Genomic DNA, 21,405 nt, shown 5'->3' with positions numbered 1-21,405 from the left:
GTTGCACTGATTATGTATTTTCTGCCCTGCTTTAAAACGGGGCAAGCTGCCGTACATAATCTGGGCAGCGTTCACAATCTGGGCAGAACAGCCCTACCTACTGGTCATAAAACTTAGCGCTGCTTAATTGCTAATTTAAAAAAGTAGTCTCAAAGAAGGCGTTAGTAGAACTTTCATAAATTTGATAAAATAAGTGAAAATTGGTAACGAACTTCTTTTCACCCATTTATAAGCAACAACAGAAATACAAACTTTTACTAAAATCGGTCTGTTATAATAATAACAAGCCATAAATATCATAAGAATTTAGTACCAATAGTGCGGAAAGTTAAGTTACAAATCCATGTCCTCTTGCTCAGAAAAAACGGGATCTTGTCCCCAGGGGTTTCTTTTTAACCGCATCAAGCAGATGTCAGGGAATACCATACGATATGGTGATGTCAGCAGTGGGGATAACATTGAAATGTATGTAAGGTACGGGATCTAATAGCAAATAATAGAAAAATTCAATTACATAAAGAGAAAAAAGCGGTCTATACTCCCTACTGAAATTAGTTCAACCTGATTGAATATCCGATCAAAACGGGCGAGTGTAATCAGTAAAGGTATTTCGTCCATCGCTAACATTCGCCTTGATCAATTTGAAATTTATTAGGATAATAAAGCTTCGCGAAGAGAATGCCGGTGGGGCACCTGTAACGCCGGCTTGAGCGCTTAGTACAAATATACCCTGTTGCGCGTCTGGGTGGAGCGCTTGTTATACATATATACTGCGTGGCGCACATGTGGTCGAAACACTCCCAGCAATGTGCCATTTTAGGTATATAATCTTGTCTAATTAAAACTTTTATGTCACTTTGTTTCTTGGAAAAAAACACAGGCGAGAACCAAAAGCACCCTGCCATAAGAAGAAACTCGGTGTTCGTTTAAAAAATGATTTACAAAAATTTACTGTCTGTATTACAAAAAATGTGCTTTATAACTGAGAAACAATTGATAGGGAAATAGATGGGGTAAACTGAAACTTTATGAGCCACCTTTCTTACCACTAATTGGTAAATTTTCCCCCAAATCATTTACGAACAGATCTGGTTGCTTTAGTACTAGTAGTAACCCTTGTACTGTCAATTCTAAAAGTTGGTCGTACCGAATCTGTTCTGCTTGAGAGCCTACATACCTATACTAACGCGCCCCGGACATGCGACACGCATTGACACTATTCCAGCATTTTTTGACTAAAGGAGCGCCCAGGAAATATGTAAAAGTTATCATGATATAAGTGTAAATGTCAACTTCATTTGTGCTTTTGCTGCGTTTAATTTAAACAAATGTTTTTGTTCATTTTCTTTTCTCTTATCTTCCTCTTTGATTTATATACATTTCAGATAGTGCCTACACAAATATAATAATCGTTGTCATTGGCATAAGCGAATAAAACGTCAGATATAACGATATTACACCGCCAGATACTAAATTAAATTCCAAAAAAAAGTAGACATAAAAAAAATTGAGAAAAGAAGTATTAAAAATAAAAAACAGAAAATAGTTGGACACAAAAATAGCAAGTGTATGATTACATAGGCTGGGACCGTCTAAAAAGGAAAAGAAGAAAAGAAAAGGATTTACTATAAAAAATCATAGCCCTAGTCATTTAACAAAACGCGTTGTCCTTAAATTTTATTTTTCGTACCTGACATGTATATTTCATATGCATCACCTCCTATAAAGAATTGATTTGAAAGTGATCTGGATTGTAACCATTTCCTATGAAAATATTTCTACAGATGTTAATGATGTAATCTTGATACAGAAAACCTTTGAACTTTCCTTGTTTTAGGAGGTACACATGGATGAGATTTTTTGAAATATATTGAACAGATATATTTCTTTACCGTCATTGGTTATTTTTCGAGTCTAAAAAGTTCAATTCATTCTTATTATTTAGATATTCGGCAATAACCTGTATTACCTGTTCTTAACCTTTTTTTAATTTGTTCTGAAATTTGTTTTACCGAATTAGCAAAAGGATATAAGTCATATATTCTTATTCAATTTTAATTTTTGGATTTGTTGTACTGGTTTTTGAGGTTTAAGCGCTTTTATTTCTGTAGTGTAATTTGAAGTCCACCTATTGACGTCATTAACAGTGATATTAACAGCTCTATGATGGCTACATCTCAACAAGTTGCCAGAAATTTCTATGATTATTGTTAAAAATAATAATTCAGGTAAAGCCATAAATTGATGCTTTTTTCTTATACATTAAAAAGTAAGTTAATTCATTTTGAATTGAACAGATAATGGTTCTGTTTTAAATCATTCTTTTGACTCGAATTTTTTTTTCTTATTTTGTAAGCAATTTTATGTGATTTTAATATTTCTCAAACATTCAGGGGGCGGATTCCGCCCCCCCCCCTGACGGTTTTTTTTCAATAACTCCTTATTGTTATATTAAATGGCTATGAAACTTACTGAGTTTCAATATTTATCTTTTAGACACCTGCATGCCAAATAATTAGGTCCCATACCTTTCAGAGGCTTTGATAATCGCCATTACTCGAAACTACCCCTAAAAATCGCTATGAAATCCTTATTGTGGGGAAAATAACTCATGTTAGGATTATCTTTAGAAATTCAAACTTGCAACACAACTTGTTTTATTAAAAAGAATCATTATGCATAATTTGGACACGTGATCAATCCGATTTCCCAATTTTGTCAGATTTTACCCAAAAATCGGAAAAATCGGATTTTCGGGCAATTTTTGGCAATTTTTTATGCTATCCACGTAAAACCGTAAAATATATAAAATAACTTTTATTTCAGAAACTATAAACAGAATGCAAAAATTCGCTCGGGAACAAAAGTAATTAAATTTTAAGCAAGTAGTGGGAACAACTTTCAAGCTTCCGTCACAGAAAATGTGCGGACATAAGCAAAAATTTATTGCTGCCATTTTGTTCCTTTTATGACGTACTATAAGTGTACCTAGTTTTATTCAGAAAGAACAACGAATTTAGTGCAACTTAAAGTGGACAAGACAAAAGATGGCATATTATCAGTGCAACACGATATGGAACGCATTTATGATTGGTCCTCACGCTTCAATTTGCGTATTAATGTCAGTAAAACAAAACTTATGCTATTTTCAACGAATCAAATGTCGCGAAAGCATAATTTGTTTGATTATAGTGTCACCTTGGTAAATGACAATTAATCTATTGGTCGTGTTAATACATTTAAAATACTTGGAGGGCATTTTAGCGAACATCTGGCATTGAATTAAATAAAAGTGGTTATGCTGTTTTACGATCTTTACATCAATTTAACCGTGCAGCAGATTTTAATCTGCGAAAATCACTAGCACAGAGCTTAATCTTGGCAAAGATATGTTACTGTAATACCATTTTCAGTAATTCGCCAAAATCTGCAAAGATCTTCAGCAAGTTTCGTTTGCCGTCGTTGTTGCAGTGATTATGACGTGCTGACATTACAATGGCTTCCAGTGGACGAAAGAATATCTCTTTCTTTTGTAAAACTTGCACAGTCAATTTCCAAATGCTTAATGTTATCTTTTACTGTCTCCGATTCTATATGCTTTTTCTATATGTTTGTTTTTTTCATTGTAATGATGTAGTCTCTTTGAAATATATTTTATCGTTATAAAAAGGGTGGAAATAACTAACGTCATTTTCCGCATAAGTAACTAGAGGTTACCTGGGACCAAAACGAGACCAATTTCCCCAACCTGGGTCAACCAACCTTTTTCAGAACAAATCTATTTTGGTGCATTATATATTTAATTGGATAACTAACTGCACATTTGATATTTCTTAGATGGTTGATAGGCGTGTTAAGACGATTTATAAAAGGCATGTCAACACAACAAAAGTAATTTAAATTTAAAGTAATTAAAAATGTTTTTGCAGGCATGAAAAGCAACAGAGATTAATTCTATTAATATGTGAAAAGTATACATTTCAAAATAAGGATAGTTCAAAGAACGAAAATACCTCTTAGAGTCTTAGACATTGACCGTTACTCGAAATTTGCCCTTAAAATTTTATGAAATCTTTATAATTGGGAAAATGTAATAACTTTCATTAGGATTATCGTTAGGACTTGCCACTCACAACATCACTTATCTCATCAACGAAAGTTTTTCAGTAAAAAAAGTTTGGACGTGTGATTAAACCGATTTCCCGTTATTTTTGGATTTTACCAGTAAATCTGCAATAACTGAATTTTCGGACAATTTTGGGCCTTTTTTCGTTAAAGTATGTAAAAACCTAAAAAATATGTTAATTACTTTCTAAGAATGAAGTTATTGATTTTAAGCAGATATAGTGGTATTTTGGACAAACTTCAAGTTTTTTATTTGCGGCAATTTTGTTTTTTTCATGACATACTTAAGAATGCCAATTTAATTCAATTTGGAAAAAACTATCAAAATTTATGACAGAGGTGCGGATTCCCTCTCCCACTGCCATAATATGTTCGAACAGATCGTTATAGAAAATCTACCATCTTTCTTGTTATAAATTTGTGTACGCAACGTAGTTGTCTCTATCAGCTCTGTGTTGGTATCTTATGACATGTCCAGCACAGACTGGCCTGGTAATACTCTGACAAATTTAATTAACTTTTGTTAAACACATCATTAGGTCAAATTTTGAAGTAATTAGAGAGTTAATTAAGACATCCATTTACAACTTCATCGTAGTTGTTTAAATATACCTCATCATCTTGTTACCTAAAATGCTTTTAAAACCTAAGTTGTTCGTTTTGCTAAAAGGATTATTAAAACTGCTACTTTTTTTTTAAAGCAAGTCAGGACACTAAAAAGCCAGAAGATGTAGTAATGATGTACGAAGTATTGCTGTTTCTGCTTACAAAATAGTTTTAAAAACTAGATTAGCTATAGGCACTTTTCAATGTATATACTAAAAGTCACAAAATATTGTTGAACTAAATTTCAAAACACAAAGAAAACCTGTCGTGCGGCATTCTTAACATTCTTAACTTTTGTAGTGTTTGTGTTAAAAAGCTAGTGTTGTACTTAATAAATTTCAAAGATAACATTGATCTCAGAAGGACATCAGTTAGGAAATTGCACAAAATCATATTTTAAAAACGAAAGAACTTCTAGGAGAGAAAATCTTATTCGATTGTTTGTACGCCAAATGATTATAAAAAACCGGAGTGGTGAAACATTAACGCCCATTAAACAAAGCTTGAGAAACCCGAAGAATTAATAATAGAAACTAAAGAAAGCAATCTTTAAATATAAAACCTCGTGTGATTTCACTTTTTAATAAGAAACCGTATATAAAAAGCAAGATTTCGGTAGAGGTAGGACGTCCGCTTAACCAGACTGGCTCGCCTCATGTGATCAGTCCCTTTTAGACATTATGAAACGAACAGCGTAGTCTTGTCATTGTTTTATTTGCAATCATTTTAATTTTTTATTGCATTGTTTGTTTTTCCAATTTGATTTTTAATTCATCACCGCGATTTTTTTAGCCCTAAGGACTTGTCCCTAAAGCAATAACTATACCTCCAGTTTTAGGTTATGACCATTGTACATTATGTGCCTTTGTATGGTTTAGGATGGATTAGGAAAAAGTATTATTAGCACTGTAGTTATTTACAAATAAACCTGCCATTCACACACACTAAAGATTTCTCTTCATCCGTCAAATACAAGTTTGCGCAAGTTCCATATCGAAAATTTTAAAGATGGTACATTTTCGTAATTCATTTTCTTTTCATGCAATCGTTTTCAAGCGTAGCAAGTTTAATGACAGAAGTATCAAATATTTCGAGAATCCTTCTTACTTTTATCAGTGAAATTATTGCCAATGATGCATACTATTACATTTTTTTTGAAAATTCAATCCTTGCCGATTCATTTTACAAATCTGTAAAGAATCAAGGCGATAACGGAAACATTTAAAATATATATCTGATCCCAGTGATGTCACCAATTAATTTTTTTCTGGATATGATGCTTAAGTTACTCCATATTTTACACATTTTCGTTGCTTGTTGAATACCTGTCTAAGATGATCAAATTCATTTTTTCGTTTTATTAGTACGGATAATGAGCCTATCAAAAGTAATATTTACTTTCAACCATGTTTGTCGTGAAAATACCAAAAAATTAGTGCTGGTTCTTGTTTGTCCATTTTTATTTACTCACATTAACTTGGGGGACTCGATTCTTATGTTCCAGAAACGACGATGCCTTTAACAGAGTGTGTCTAGAATGTGCTTCGTCTCCTTTATTAGACTTGGGATAATGTCAATTTGCTTTTACTCTGTTTTTTTTTTTTTGAAAATCGTATGTGTTTTAACGTAAACAGAGTAAATAGAAAATCTGTTACAATAAGGTGCATTATATGTTAAAATGATTGTGTTAATTTTGTTTACCAAATAAAAATAATTTTTTTTTGATTTTGTACTTAAATTTATCCGGGGTGTTAACTTCATAAAAAGTAATGAAAAAGCAGCCCTAAAGTTACATTTTTGATCATTGTTAGAAAAAGATGGCTTGGGAATCTGAAGATATGATGTTGTTGTTGCAAAGGGTGACAGGTTATACGTCACTTGTCAAAAATGCAAATCCGTCAATTCTTCATAATAACACGGACAATGAAGAAAAATAAAGTCAAATGTGGCTCAAAAATGGAAAAATACTCCAGAAAAATAATAGGCCATTTTTTTAAATGTAACTAAAAAATTGAATAAAAAACGCTTGTAATTGGCATTTGTTAACCGACAGTGCAGGGGGAAAAGATATCAGGTTTTTACAGTAAAGAAAAAAGACATGTTGACACTACCATTTGGAATTGCAATATTCGTTTACAATCGTGTTCCAAGCAAGCGAACAGACAAAGTTTTACTGATATAGGCCTCTTATTTCTGTTTTTTCTTAATCATCTGATTAAAATACTGATACAATCTATGTGTTGATAATTGCTGTTATTTTTATTTAATCTTGCATCGATACACTCGAAGTATTTTTATATTACTGCGTATTTTCTGAGGATTTTCATGTTTATGCTATGATAGTATATTTCTTCGTTTGTTCGCGCACGGTAAATGTGATATACAACTAATGCTGACGTGGCATATGTAGGTTTAGCTATATATTGGATATACATACTGGATAGTATAATTGACTAGTTGTATTCCACAGCTACAATTTTTATCTCACGAAAATTCGCCTGTCGTAAGGAAACAGATAAAATTACTCACTTGTGTCTCTGCTGTACAACTTTTTTTCTCTCTCACAAACACACAAGCAAAAAGAGAATATAGTCAAAATACATGCTGTGTTTGTAATCATTTGGAATGAGAAAGAAAAACGAAATTAATATTGTGTCTTCGGTTATTGAAGTCAGGTGTAAATCTGTGAAAAAACTATAATTATAAATGCACATATACAATATTATTCCTAAGATACTTACAAAGCTGGAAAAACAAAAAGAAATTGCATGTAAATGATAATTTTAAGTCACAGCAGAATAATAAAAGACAAAATTAAAGTGAATAGTAGACATGGAGATATTGACACAAAATTCGGAATGTTAAATTAGTTTACAAAAGGAAATACTTTTATTTGTTATAAATTATTAATTACTAATTTATTTAATCTTGTTTTCTGATAAAAGATTTGATAAATCGTCTATGTATTGAGAGGCGCGTCGTAAAATGTTGAGTTTTGAGTTTGGTTTTTTCTTACCAGTGGAAGAATGTGTGATCATCGGCAGCATTTTCTCAAGATTTCGGAACAGTTCATTCATTTTTGCAACTCTTTTCTTTTGGCGTGCATTTACCTTTAACCTGTAGCTTTCCAAGTATTGATCAGTTCGGTACGATGCATCCATTGGTTTTCTATTTATTATAATGGAGGATTTACTTAATTCAATTCTGGCAGCATTATTGCATTCTAAGTCATGTACGGTGTTGAAACATCCTGGTGCGATACTGTCAGGCTCAAACGTTAAGGAATATTCAGGAGGAAAAGGCAGAATATCATCAAATTCCACATAATTCGTGTCATTTATATAATCTTCAAGAGGTGCCGTTGTAGGGCTAAATACATCTCCAGCACTGTACGTTCCCTTCAACATGTCGTCGTAGTAAGGTTGGACTCTTTAATGTCAATGTGAAATAAATTAACGTAATATCAAACAAATACTCTCAGTGAGGTACACCAATCTGATATTAATGTTTTCGCCTTTTGTTTAGTATTGTATGAATAAAAAAAAAACGCTAAACAATTTAATATGACTTCTACTAAAACACATTCAAAATACTGAAAAACAAGTATCTAAATGAGAATATAAACCACTTTTTGCCACTGTGAACCAAGAAGGCAAATGTCACTAATACCAGTTAAAGGTATACCTTATGACCTATCATTACGAAGTAGTGAATGCTCTAATAATTAACTGTTTTAAAAGCACAACATTGGGTCGAATTTTGCATCAATTAGGGAGTCACTTTATTATCTTGTTACTTCTTAGGAACTATAACGTTAAATCCAAAATCCAGCTTAACTAGTAATAATGCTATATCCTTCGGAGTTCTGGATTATATTAATAGATTACTTTTCTGCCGTTTGTAAAAAGAGTATCAAAAACAAGAAAAGGAGAACAAACCTTGCAGTATTCACCATAGGGATTCCAATCACTTGGGAGTGAATTTTAATGCACTTAAATGGCTTACTGGTGATCACATTTGACAGAGATGATATGGTATAAAAATTCATTATCATTATGGGAATATTTCATCCACACCAATTTTATTATTAGGTCATCATTAGTTTAAGATTACGCATTTTTAAATCAGATGATTGGCATGCGATTTGTTTGTGTAATTTTGCTTTCTTCCTACTTTATCACATATCATCGACTATTGGGAAATTGCTATAAGTGTGTATTAGCTACCAATAAAGAGTATTTTTTCTCAAACAACATAACAAGTACACAATGAGAATCAAAAATTTGTGACAAAAATCCCCAGTCCAAGTTTTACTTCTATCGAAGCAGAAATACCAAGAAGCGTGTTGGATGTACAATATTGTCTTGCTACTTTTACAGTCCGATGAGATATATCGTTAAAGTAAATATAACAGTGCTCAAAGCACAAAGAGAAGTCACAACCCCCCCCCCCCCCCCCCTCCACCTCTATCCCTCAGTCCAACAAAAAATATAGCGCAGTTTCTTATATATTACATGATCTTAGTGTTGTGACGAGATAGCATTTTTTGCTGCCAATATTTATTATATGTTTTATAAGTTTTATTCAAATTGATATAACAAAATGTGAGAAACAAAGAAAAACACTTTAAGATTAAGATCCTGCAAACCTATAATCTCGACAAATTCCTCATAGGCAAACCGAAAAACGCTTATTAATCTGTCTCTAAAGATCAATGTGCCTCACCTAATTGTTAATAAGAAATTAATTAACAAAACTGAAAAGGACAGCCCTGATGGAAATCTGTCTCTGCAAAATTATGTGCAGCTAGGACGGTTAGTTTTGGACGTAAATAAAAGTGACATGCACAGATGGATTTGGGAAACTTTGCTCTTTGTGACTATTTTAATCTGATACAAAGATTTCGTCACAATGATTTTATCTAGACTTCGTTTAATTAATAGTTTAATCTGTATTTAGTGAATCTTAAAGAAAGCAAAAAAGAATTAAGAGACACGTATGTTCATCAATATTTTAGACGATTTATTCGAACTTGATGAAAGGTAAACTTAGTTCAGCCTTTAAGGATATATGAATCACATAATTGTTGTGTGCTTCTAAAATCCTATTGATCTTTCAAATGCTGTTAAAAGTTACCTGTTGTCATAGTATTTCTTTATTCAAGTTATGCATAAATACGGAAATTATATGACCAGATAGTGATCTTTTGTTTAAAAAATGAGTGACTATATGCAGGCTATATTTGTGATCATTGTGATTTTCAGATCTAGCGTTTGTGTCTCTGTGTTTAATACTAAGACCACGTTTGCACGCAAGTGGGATGAAATTTCATATATATACATGTGTATACATGTGAGCCCCATTCCGCGATAAAATCAGTTGAGTGATTTCTCCGGGATGAAAACTGCTAACTTTGTGTGTATGATTATTTAGGGTGATTTCTTTTTAATTTGTGAGTACAAATGTGAGACGAGAAACGCAGAATGATAATTCCTGAGAGAAGAAATTTAATATTTTTGATTATAAGTATACAATAATTGGTAATAAAGTAAAATAAAAAACTTTGAAGGTATTCACAAAAAAAGTTACAACCAACCTCTTCATATATTTTTTTTAACTCCATCCGAGTCTTTTCATCCCTTTGTTTGTCGGTCATCACGAGAACGAACGAAAACTATAGAACAAAATGTTTTTATGGCTCCTATATTTAAAATCACGTTCAAAGAGTGTCAAAAACTGTACATTCAGCATTTTCATCCGGGGATAAAAAAATGTGTTTTTGATCTCATCACAAATTATCGTGTTAACACGCTGTTTTTTTTTTTTGATTTTATCCCCGAGAGATAGAGAAATGTATATTCTAGCGCAGTCGCGTGCGCGGAATACCGTGACGTCACAGCAAGTCAAAACAATCCCCTAATAGTCACCGCACCATCCAAGACCTACTCCTTATTATTCACCACAATGACGTCATCAAGATTCTAGCGCAATTCCTTATAAACCAACGCGCATACAGAGGAATTTCCCTAATGATACTAATATTCATCAAAAATCAACACATGCGCAGTAAAGAGGGAATTTCCCATCGGGGAATTAACTGCGTTAGTTTCGAGCAAAATGAAATCCTCCAACAATGCTAAAATCTATACAATAAAGAGAATGGAATCACATACGGTCAAACAATTACGCGATATTGCAAAAGGTCGTGGATTAACAGGGTATTATAGACTACGTAAAGCTGAATTAATTGCCTTATTGGATGTGCTACAGAGTCTACCAAGAAGGGTTGGACAGCGAAAGCCTATAACGCCGGTAACCATACTACCAACGCCGGAGGCCATGGACGTCTTCAAAAAACATGAAATGTCAAAAAATCGATCGATCGTGAAATCCAAGATGCAGGAATGGTACAACTGGCTGGTTGATGCCCTCCAAAATCTTATAAAAGAAGGGGTCAAGGGTGCATATGCGACCCTTAAACGTACGGTTATGGGATTCTATGGCAGGGCAACCAACACAAGGCCCACGCTCCATGATAAAGTCGAACAGGAGGCCAGGGAAGACTATTCGGAAGATATTCAAAATCCCCATAATCGGCCGGGACATGACTGCAAGCGCCAGGAGCATGAACATGCTCTTCACAGGACCTTCCGGAGTTTCCGAATTATGGGTATAGGAGGTGCCGACGTTGATGAGTATATCGGGATGGTGCGACCAAACGTGAAAATCTTGGTTGAGGGGCAGGCAGAAGATATGGGGTCGGCGAAGATACAGCTTTCACTCTTGATTATGTGGAAAAAAACATCAAACATAGAGGGGGCTAATGAGGAGTACATCGAGGTGAAAAAGGTTTTCCATAGCAATATGGCCTTGGTATTCCAGGGTAGCAACGTAGATGATGTGCTGGATAGGGTGTTGGCACATATCAAAACATGTGTCGAAAGACCGGCATTATCCCGGAGTGGCTTTACGATATCACAAATCCTACACCTCGATGTGGACTTCTATAAATTGCGGTTAACAAGGGGTTCATCATATATACAAGCATCTAAATGGATAGTCTCCAAGAAGGCTATTATTAACCCAAAAATGATGATGAGGAGTGTTTTAAGTGGAGCATCATCGCCGGCCTACATCATGAGGAGATTGAAAGAGATCCACAATAAGTTAGCAAGCTGAGTCTTATGTGGACCTATACAATTGGGAAGGTATAGAGTTCCCTACAAGTATTAAAAGCATAAGTAAATTCGAGGATAACAACAAGGAGATTGCGATTAACGTCCTCTATATAACGGGGAAGAAGATCAATATCTTACGTCGATCGGTGAATCTACTTCTCCTCACAGATGAAAAAAAGACCCACTATACGGCGGTCAAAAGTCTGTCGAGGCTACTGGGTAGTGACACCTCAAAAAATACGGCAAAAATGCGCTTTTGCCTAAACTGTCCACAGGCCTTTCCCACGGTTGAATCGAGGGACAAGCACTATAGGTACTGCATCGATCATGCGGATTTCGAGAGTCTACTGGTACCAGTGGAAGATGCAAGAGGTAAAAAGGCCAATAAACTTAGCAAGCATGTACCATCAGGCTAGTGCACCTATAGTACCTTTGCTTATGGAGATGTACCGGATTCACTACAAGTCTATAGGGGTGGGGACTGTGTGACGAAGTTCGTGAATCACCTAGAGGACGAGGTGAAAAGACTTTATTATACCTACCCGCAGCAACCCATGACCAAACTAACAGAGGTCCTAAAAAGGGGAACATGACGAGGCCATGCACTGCCATATCTGCCTAAAACCCTTTGATAACTATGAGAATAACCGTAAGGTCAGGGACCACTGCCACTATACAGGTCTGCATAGAGGTGCAGCTACTAAACTATCATGTTCAAGAAATGATAAACTTTCCACAGTAATATAAATACTGAACAGACAAACCGAAATAATATCTTCAATAGAGATACGGTTCATAGATTCCTGTCGATTTAGGGCAGAATCACTGGAAAAATTGGCAAGCAACCTCATTGGAACAAATGCCGTGGGTATGAAGTGTCATCAATGCGCAGATACCTGTCTTGAATTCCAGAGCATAGACGCCGAATACATGGCAAAGTTTTGGTGGAAAAACTGCAACTCAAATACCACAAAGCAGCTTCATAAGAACCAGGTAAATGCAAATGTACCATCCATGGCCAGATTTATCAACAAAGATAATATCTTCAGGCTGATGCTGAGAAAAGGCGTGTACCCCTACGAGTGCATGGATGGATGGCAGCGATTTGAGGAGCTGGAAGGTAAATATGAAGGGTATCAGCGACAGGAAAAATACCTATGCAAAAAAGGTATGCGATGTCATTACCCCAAAAGGGGATAACGTCACTATGGGAGACTACCATGATGTCTACTTGACCATAGATGTCCTGCTGTTGCCCGACGTATTCGAGACATTTCGAAGTGTCTGCTTGCACAATTACAAGCTTGATCCCGAACATTTTTACTCCGCACCCGGGTTGGCATAAAAGGTAGCACTCAAATTTATCGGGATCAAGCTGGAACTCCTTACGGACCCCAACATGCTCCTGATGTTCGAAAAAGGCATTCGAGGAGGCATAACCCAGGCCGTACACCGATATGCAAAAGCTAACAATGGGTATATGGGAGAGCAGTACGATTCAAATGTTGAATCCTCCTACCTGCAGTACCTCGACGCGAATAACTTGTATGGCTGGGCAATGCGTCTAGGCCTTCCCACGGATGGCTTTAAATGAGTGCGGAATGTTGATGCATTTACTGAAAGGCGGATAGGGAAGCTCGTTGAAGGGAACAAACATGGCTATATTTTACAGGTAGATGTCGATTACCCGAAAGAGCTATACGACAAGCATAATGAGCTACCGTTTCTGCCCAAACGCATGATGGTTTATAGGGTAGAGAAACTAGTATCAAATTTGGAACACAAGCGTAGATATGTGGTTCATATCAGAGCCCTTCACGAGAAAAAAAGGCATGGGGTGTGTTAATATGTACAGGCTGAGCAGCCCTGTACCCCAGGATACATGATCGAAAGTGGTCGAATTATTGAATAAATGGATATTGTGGGTGACACCAACACAGCAATTTTCACAGGGCCCACAGGTAAGACACAGTGCGTCCTGGACCTGTTGGAAAATGAGTATAGGAGGCACGTCAACAATATTGTCATCCTATGCCCTACCCTGAAAAGGAATAAGACATACCTGGAGAGGGCCACACTATGGAGGGATAACTATGTATTTATGATGAACCCCGGGAATGTGTTGTTTGAATGGATAGTGAAAATATCCTCATTGCTGGCAGGCGAGAACACGTTGTTTGTCATTGATGACGTTATCACCGATGAAAGTCTCGATGAACGTCAACAATCCCTACTTGAGCTTGCTATCAGCGGTAGGAATCGTGGGCATAGTCTTTGGCTCTTAACACAATCGTATACTGCCTTGCCCTAGAAACTGAGGAGGCAGAAGAAAGCTCTGTTTTTATGGTACTCACATGAAAGGTCCGATATGAAAATGATAGACGAAGAGACGAACCTAATAACAGACTGGGACGAGATCAAAGTTGAGCTGCAAAAATCCAAACATGCGTGCCTTTTTGTAAGATTGGAACATCCTAGGAATCGGAGGATTCTCGAATGAGCACAACTCGTGCTTGTCCCTAGGGGCAAAAACGAGTTAATATGGAGAATAATAGGAAATGTGCACACTGTAACCACTTTTTATCTTTGGACAATTTTAGAATCAAGGTAAAAGGTCAACTAACGAAAACATGCATAAAATGCCTCGATAAAAAGAGGGTGTCGGTGGGAGCGTAATAGGTGCGATCAAAAGCTAAGATCCAGGTGCAAAGAGTGCGGCGGTGGTAGTATCTGCCCGCAACAAAGGGTGAGATCCAAGTGTAAATAATGTGGCGGTGGAGGCATATGCCTGCATTCAAGGCGGAGGTATCAGTGTAAGGAATGTGGCTGAAGTCAGATTTGTCCCCATCAAAGGATAAGATCCTACTGTAAAGAGTGTGGGGAAGTCAAATATCCCCCCATCAAAGACAGAGATCAACGTGTTAGGACTGCAGGGGTGAAAGCATATGCCATCATGAAAAACGAAGGCACACTGAGGACCCATATAAAAGCCCAATTTTCCGAAGGTATGACCTGGGACAACCACGGAGAGTGGTATATAGATCATAAAATCTCGCTTAAATATAACGAACGTGGCAATGCCCCATCACTTGCAGAGGTCGCGAAAAGGCTACACTACACCAATACTCAACCTATGTGGGCAAGTGAAAATATATCCAAGGGTAACTGATATGTTACAGAATAGGTAGCCTGCATCCAACCAAGACATTATTTTACTATCCTTGCGGGTAGAAAAATAGGTGGGGTGGCTCCCCATTCTTGATAAATCGAAAAAAGCCTCATTTAGTGGTGGGTTCCCAACCCCTACTCCATTGACCGGTTTGGCTTCGAGATATAAGGTAGTAAAGTATAAAAAAGATGGAAGCCTATGTACAAAAGAAGTAAGTAAGGGGTTATGATATTCAGTTACCTGTGCTGCATTGCTGTATAAAAGCAAGACTGGTTATTGCCCTACCTGCCTGGAAAATATCGTGTATCGAGACGGGGATACTATGAATGTTTTTTAATACCCCACAGATGATGACCTTTTACACAGGGTAGCATCAGGCGAAAAAGCATGGGAAACATTTGCAAGAAGCGAGATCAATGATTATCTCGAGGATGATATTGAACACCTAGGGCTCCATCTCATCTCAGTTAAGGAGAATAAGTATGGGGCACTCTGTTACGAGGTTATCAAAGATAAGGCGTTGAAGTTGCGGATTTGGCCCATATAGAAACAATATGCAATATACTCAATTTTCCTACACCAGATAGGCGATTGATTGATATTGATTTGGATAGTGAGCCTGATGTCATCAAAGGCATCGTTTATGGGTACCCATTCTATACCGAGCCACCCTTGCTGTATATAAGGGATCTGAGTAATGAGTTGGAGGATGAACCCTTGGAGGTACTCCTGAAGATACTATTTACCACCGGAATAAGCATCAACTCTTCTGAGACAAAGCTTCTTTGGGTACCATCTTTCAAATAGTATAGCATGCGACTACCTGCTACTATACGTCCAACCTATACTTCTTTTTACTCCAAAAAGCATCGGTTGCACTTCATTTCGCATCAAGATGTCCCTCTCCGGGTTGTAGCAGATAAAAGTACAATCCATTCTCGGGTAGCAGTTTCTCTTCGGGATATTCCTCGCCTTTTGCGAGTGGTACCTCATCCAGCTTGACCGCCTTGTTAGGTTTCATACCAATCATAGTGGTCTTAGTATTGTTTAGATCTTTCACAAAGGTATACAGATGTTTGACCCAGGTGGTACTAGTCTCATCGGAGGCCAACTCCTGGGCATCTTGAGGCTTAAATAGTCTCTCTGCAAGGACCTTGTTGTACGATTCGACGAAGGCCGTTAACGTATGGTGGTACTTCGTGGTAGCCCTCTTGATCTCAACCCCCCTAACCTCCAGTAGTTTCGTTACGTCAGATTTGAACTCACTACCATTATCGCACTGAGAGGTTGTGGGGTAGTGTAAAGGCCCGCTTTGTAAATATCTTTGATCATCTCAGCGACTTTGCTAACTTTATCGGCTCTTAGGGGCCTCGCTACCTTATATCTTGAGGCCACGTCAATGCCTGTCAGGATGTACTTGTACGTATTGCCATACAACCGATCATGGGGCATGTGCAACAGGTCGAACTGATGCATCTTGTTGGGCGTTGTAATGGTGAAATGGGGGTAATCGATCTTTTTAGGGCATTTGATATGCCTGAGAAATAAGAGATGCCAATGAGTTACAAGCTTTTTGGAGAGACCGCTCTTCTTTGCCAGTAATATGACGGCTTTCCATCCGGTCCAGAGATGTTCTGGGGTATAATATATATTGCCAAGCTTTTCTGCTTCCCTCTCGGTAATGACATGTGGTGATTTTTCTGACATGTTTATTATATATATTAGAAGAACGCGTTCTTACAGATACTTGTAAGCTACAAAGCCTAGCAGGGATAGGGAGCCAAGGATGAACGTGAGTTCCCCATCTTGTTGGGCTTTTGAAGGGGTGTAGAAATCCTTTAATTGCGGTGCTTTTTTGTCCGAGGAAATATAATTTGATACATATCATTGTCCGGCTTCCTCAAACTTTTTCCCACCTTAAGTTGCTACTCTTTTTCTGTCGCAAAGCAGTCTAATTTTTTCTGTCTGTCTCTGATCTATTGGGCTTGCGCTGTATTGAGCTTCTCAACAGCCTCATCGTGCCGCTTACGTTCGGCTTCGCCGTGGCCCGAGAGCTTGCTGAATAAATAATTTGTCCCGCTGAATGTGAGGGCGTTTATGGTCGCACCTGCTACCAGTACTGCTATTGTGGCCATTCTTTATTTCAATATTCGACACGGTCCAATCTACCATCTAAGATGCGCATCCATCAGGAGGTACACGTAACATCTAAAGCTCCTTGTTCCGTCAGCCTTTTTGGTAATGTGCAAGGTTATGCCATCGCTTAGACATTGCAGGGGCCTTCTACTACCATGAAAACTATTGTCGGGGGATGCCCGAAAGTCCATGAAGAGCGCGTACGGTTCTTTAAAGAATTGGCCAATCATGACGTTCGAGTCGTGGCTTCCAAAGATGCTGACGATCTCCTCCTAAAGATCCTTGGTTAAATATGCGTGAGAGTAGAGTTCATTGCGCTCCCCTCGACAGTGACGCTAATCTTTTTGATTTGGTGGTTATAAAACGTTTCGTTAACACCGGCATAGGGCTTCACTTTTCCAGGGTCTATAAAGAGTAGTAACACACGTTTGAACAACCTGGAAGGGCTATCAATGTGTAGATTGTAGCTGGTATCTGCTTTCTTCATCGTGACCACCTTCATTCTCAGGGTTTGTTCATAACGCAAGGCGAGTCTTGCATACCTTGACATCATAGCACCTGGCAAGCCCTCATGGGTGATCTTGTCAAACTCCTATCTGACATTGCTAATTTTATACGCAGCATCAGCCGGCTTGGCTGCCGTGCTCCCCCAGGCTGCCGTCCCTGCATGAACTGGAGGTAGTCATAGAGTCCTGCCGGATAGAACGGAAGATCACGGGTCAGTTCAAAAAATTGGCCAAGGGGTATGCAGAAGATGTTCTCATAGGCTGCCACGATTGCCTTTTCTTCATCGGTCCCCACGTGACCACTAGCACTTACCTGTAAGGCCCTAATGGTCCCATCGTTTAGATTGATGCATGGCAGGATGAGATTGTTGTCACGGTCAAACTTGGGTAGGCATATGTCCCTATATACGGCTAGAATGTTGTAGTCGCTAATGTTTTGGACCTCCTTGTCATTCAAGGTAATACGTAGGCTTTTCACCAGACTTTTACCTATGTTCGATACGATGGTTCTTGTTGTATTGGTCCCCGTCAACGGCAGGTCAAATAGGAGCTTGAGACTACCCAGAAAAATGACATCATTCTGAGTCATGTTGGTTATGTCAATATAGAGGTCTTCATTCTGATTAATGGTTGATGGGATATGTGAGATTTGAACCCGTTGATGGCGTCCTTTCATACCCAGAAGTTGCTTGGTCTCCGTATATGGATCTAGTATGGTTCCAAACGCATCCATATTTATTATTTATTACCTGGAACATCGGGGATTTCAACGCCGGGACAGCAAGGAGGTGTGCGTAGGCAATTGGGGTTAGGCACGGAGCCGCAAAGGACTGTGATATTTAAATTAAAGGTTGATAGCCTGTACACAAATCTTAGAGACGGACTCGGTATGACGCCCAATGCAATGCATTACGTTAGGTTCCGAATGGGTGAGAGGGGTGAACTTATAATAAAGAAGGTTGTGACGAGAAAAAGATCCTTACCGGAACTAGTACTCACAATGCAAGATGGTAATTTTCCAACTATAAAACAGCTCCAAAGTAGACTAGGTACTACACGCATGAAAGCGATAGGCTTTTATGACTATCAGACACCTATCAAAGGTAGTAGGACAGTGGCCCAGAATCTTATCCGTGATGTTAATGTCCTTATGAATAGGGATGAGGATGATGAGATGACCCCTTTGATAAGGCCTGAGGTGATGGAGATGGAGACGATTGATACTATTTAGAATTTTGCCCAAGACGTTGAAGGCTATATAGATACCTCGTTTGCCGGCATCGACCATGATGCCGCGGAGGTTGATATGAGATCAATAAAAATCGAAATTGAGACCCTTGAGAAGAATATCAAGGAGGTGAAGGATTAACTTATAAAATATGATAGCGACATCAGGACGAAGGAGGGTAAATTTAAAGAAAACTCAAGAAGCAGAAGGCCGGTGCAAAAAGGCCTCAGGGATTGCCATGCTGGAGAAGGATATTGATCAATTGAAGAAGGATAAAAATGTTGCACTCGCTAGGCATGGTCTCATTTCCTCCGAGGTTTTTAAGCATCTGCGGAATATTAAGTCCCAGTTGATGAAAATCGCCGGGGATGACATTCCTTTGCTTGAAATGCTTAAAACACTCTTCCGCGAGCAGAGGATAACCATAGCCAGCATCGTCTCTGCTGTAAGCTTACTAATTTCCACCATTTTCCTTGCCGTTATAAGAAGAGGGGATGCGGCAGCGGGTGCTGCAGGGGGGAACCGCAGGGGGTGGAGAAACTTAAAAGACTTGGGAACTTTCTTAAATATCTAGCAGGTAAATCAGGTACTGCATTTCCGGGTATTATCGGTACAGTAGTCTCCTTCCTTCTGAGGATAGCGTTAACCATCGTTACATATGCCGGTAAGCATTTGTATATGGCCATTGCGGGAGCTGCCGGCTTGTAGTACTATATGTGAAATAGGCCCCTATTTTTTTCGTAACCATATATAGACAAGGATTATACGTACCCCTATGGTGATTTGTGAGGCCTTGGTATCCTCGTATTAATTTTGTGGGAGTTGTTTGGGTATGGGAGACAATGTTGTGGGGTCGGGAGTTATGGATGGTATAGCCCGTATGGTATGATCAGGAGTATGTATAGGAGATGTAATAGGCGTTACATGCTTGAGCAGTATGGTATGCGTTGGAGGTATGGGAGGCCCTGGAGGTTTAGTATGATCAGGAGTATGCTTGAGGGGTGCAGCATGCCTTGTAATACGCTTATTATTTAGATCAAATCGGATACCAATCATCGCACTTGCCGGTGCAATCAAAATATTATTGTTATACCCGACCATTTTACATATGCACAGATTCATGTCGGAGGGAAACATGTACACGTGATGCATGACGGCAAAATTCACTGGGGTCCGGGCATATTTCAACACCGTTTGGAACTCCGTAATGTCATGGTTTACATTTTCTTGACGTTGAACCATGGCCTCGAACTTCTATACCACGATCTGCCTTGATGTGTAGTTGTCCGCATTTTAGCCAATCAGGGATGCTTTGGCCCCTGCTCGAGAACCCAGCAATAGAACCACGTAAACCCGAATACTCTCGCTCAGTTTGGTCATACCATCCGATGTTAGGCCTTGGGCATAATAAACTTGGCCCAGTCCCCATCAACTTTGGGCCACCACCAACCATCTGTCAACGACAACATGACAGCCTTAAACTTGTACAGACTATTGGGGTCTGCACCGTATTCGCGGCATACCTGTGCGTACCCGGATGTGGAATAGGGGTTTTTATACTGTTCGAACCCATCGTCAAAGGGCATGGGTACCTTCATCCTTGCCAGAATACAACGCATATGATAGTAAACTGTTGTGATGTGTTTGGCACATACACCTAGGGACGTGGTTGCACAGTGTGTGGCGAATTTCACCTGAATGTTCCAGTAATGCAATGTTTGGACCTTTATAGCGTATTCGGTAATCTCCGGAAAGGCCACGGGAATATGGGACTCTGCACTCACGTAGAGGTCCTGATGCTCCAAGTTGCTTATACTTTGCCAAGTAATTTTATTGATAGATATTCATTTCTTTAAACAAAAGGAGATGAAACAACTGTATATTACCGATATCGATAGACCTACCATATTCGAAGACTATCTGGGACAGGACACCCGTGATGGCTGAACCTATATAGCGACAACGACATTACGATTAGGAAAGTGGGATCTGATCAGAGGGTGACTTGCATCTCTATTGTGAATGCTTTGTATAGGATCGAGGATAGACAGGCAGAGGATAAAATAAAACTATTTGTGCTAAAAAACGGGTACTGCACACTCCGTGTCACTGGGGGTAATCGGTGGTATTTCATCGACCATTGCAGGAGCTTTTAGGCCTGCCCAATGACCCCAGTAAGAAGTACTATATGAAGTGTGACTACGATGCGATATATAGAACCGATACCTACCAAAGATTGAGACTTATTTGTCCCCAATTGGATGAAGAAGACTGCCTATTGGATGGCAAAAAATCCGAGGTTCTGGCCCTACTTCCCACTAAAGAATTGACTGCATGGGGATTGTCTTGATTTTATGCTTACGGATGTCTACCACCATGAAAAGAACGTGACATTTTTTAACATAACTATGCAAATCTTGATAGAATAAATAAATGAATGACGTAGCTAAGCTGTAT

The 21,405-nt window shown here is 38.2% G+C and overlaps 1 protein-coding gene across 1 annotated transcript; it reads right to left on the bottom strand.

The window, feature by feature from the left end:
• Positions 1 to 7,494: 7,494 nt before the first annotated feature.
• LOC130635425 (uncharacterized) lies at positions 7,495 to 10,573 on the bottom strand. Its single transcript, XM_057444757.1, has 2 exons — positions 10,328 to 10,573; positions 7,495 to 8,160 (listed from the first exon to the last, which is right to left on the bottom strand). The coding sequence occupies exons 1-2, from the start codon at positions 10,333 to 10,335 to the stop codon at positions 7,650 to 7,652; spliced, it is 519 nt and encodes a 172-aa protein (XP_057300740.1). The 5' UTR covers positions 10,336 to 10,573; the 3' UTR covers positions 7,495 to 7,649.
• Between the last annotated feature and the right edge of the window lie 10,832 nt (positions 10,574 to 21,405).

Source organism: Hydractinia symbiolongicarpus, chromosome 3 (assembly GCF_029227915.1).
Source record: "Hydractinia symbiolongicarpus strain clone_291-10 chromosome 3, HSymV2.1, whole genome shotgun sequence".
NCBI classification, from domain to species: Eukaryota; Metazoa; Cnidaria; class Hydrozoa; order Anthoathecata; family Hydractiniidae; genus Hydractinia; species Hydractinia symbiolongicarpus.
The sequence above is the reverse complement of the archived record's forward strand: the minus strand, read 5'-3'. Positions and strand labels throughout refer to the sequence as shown.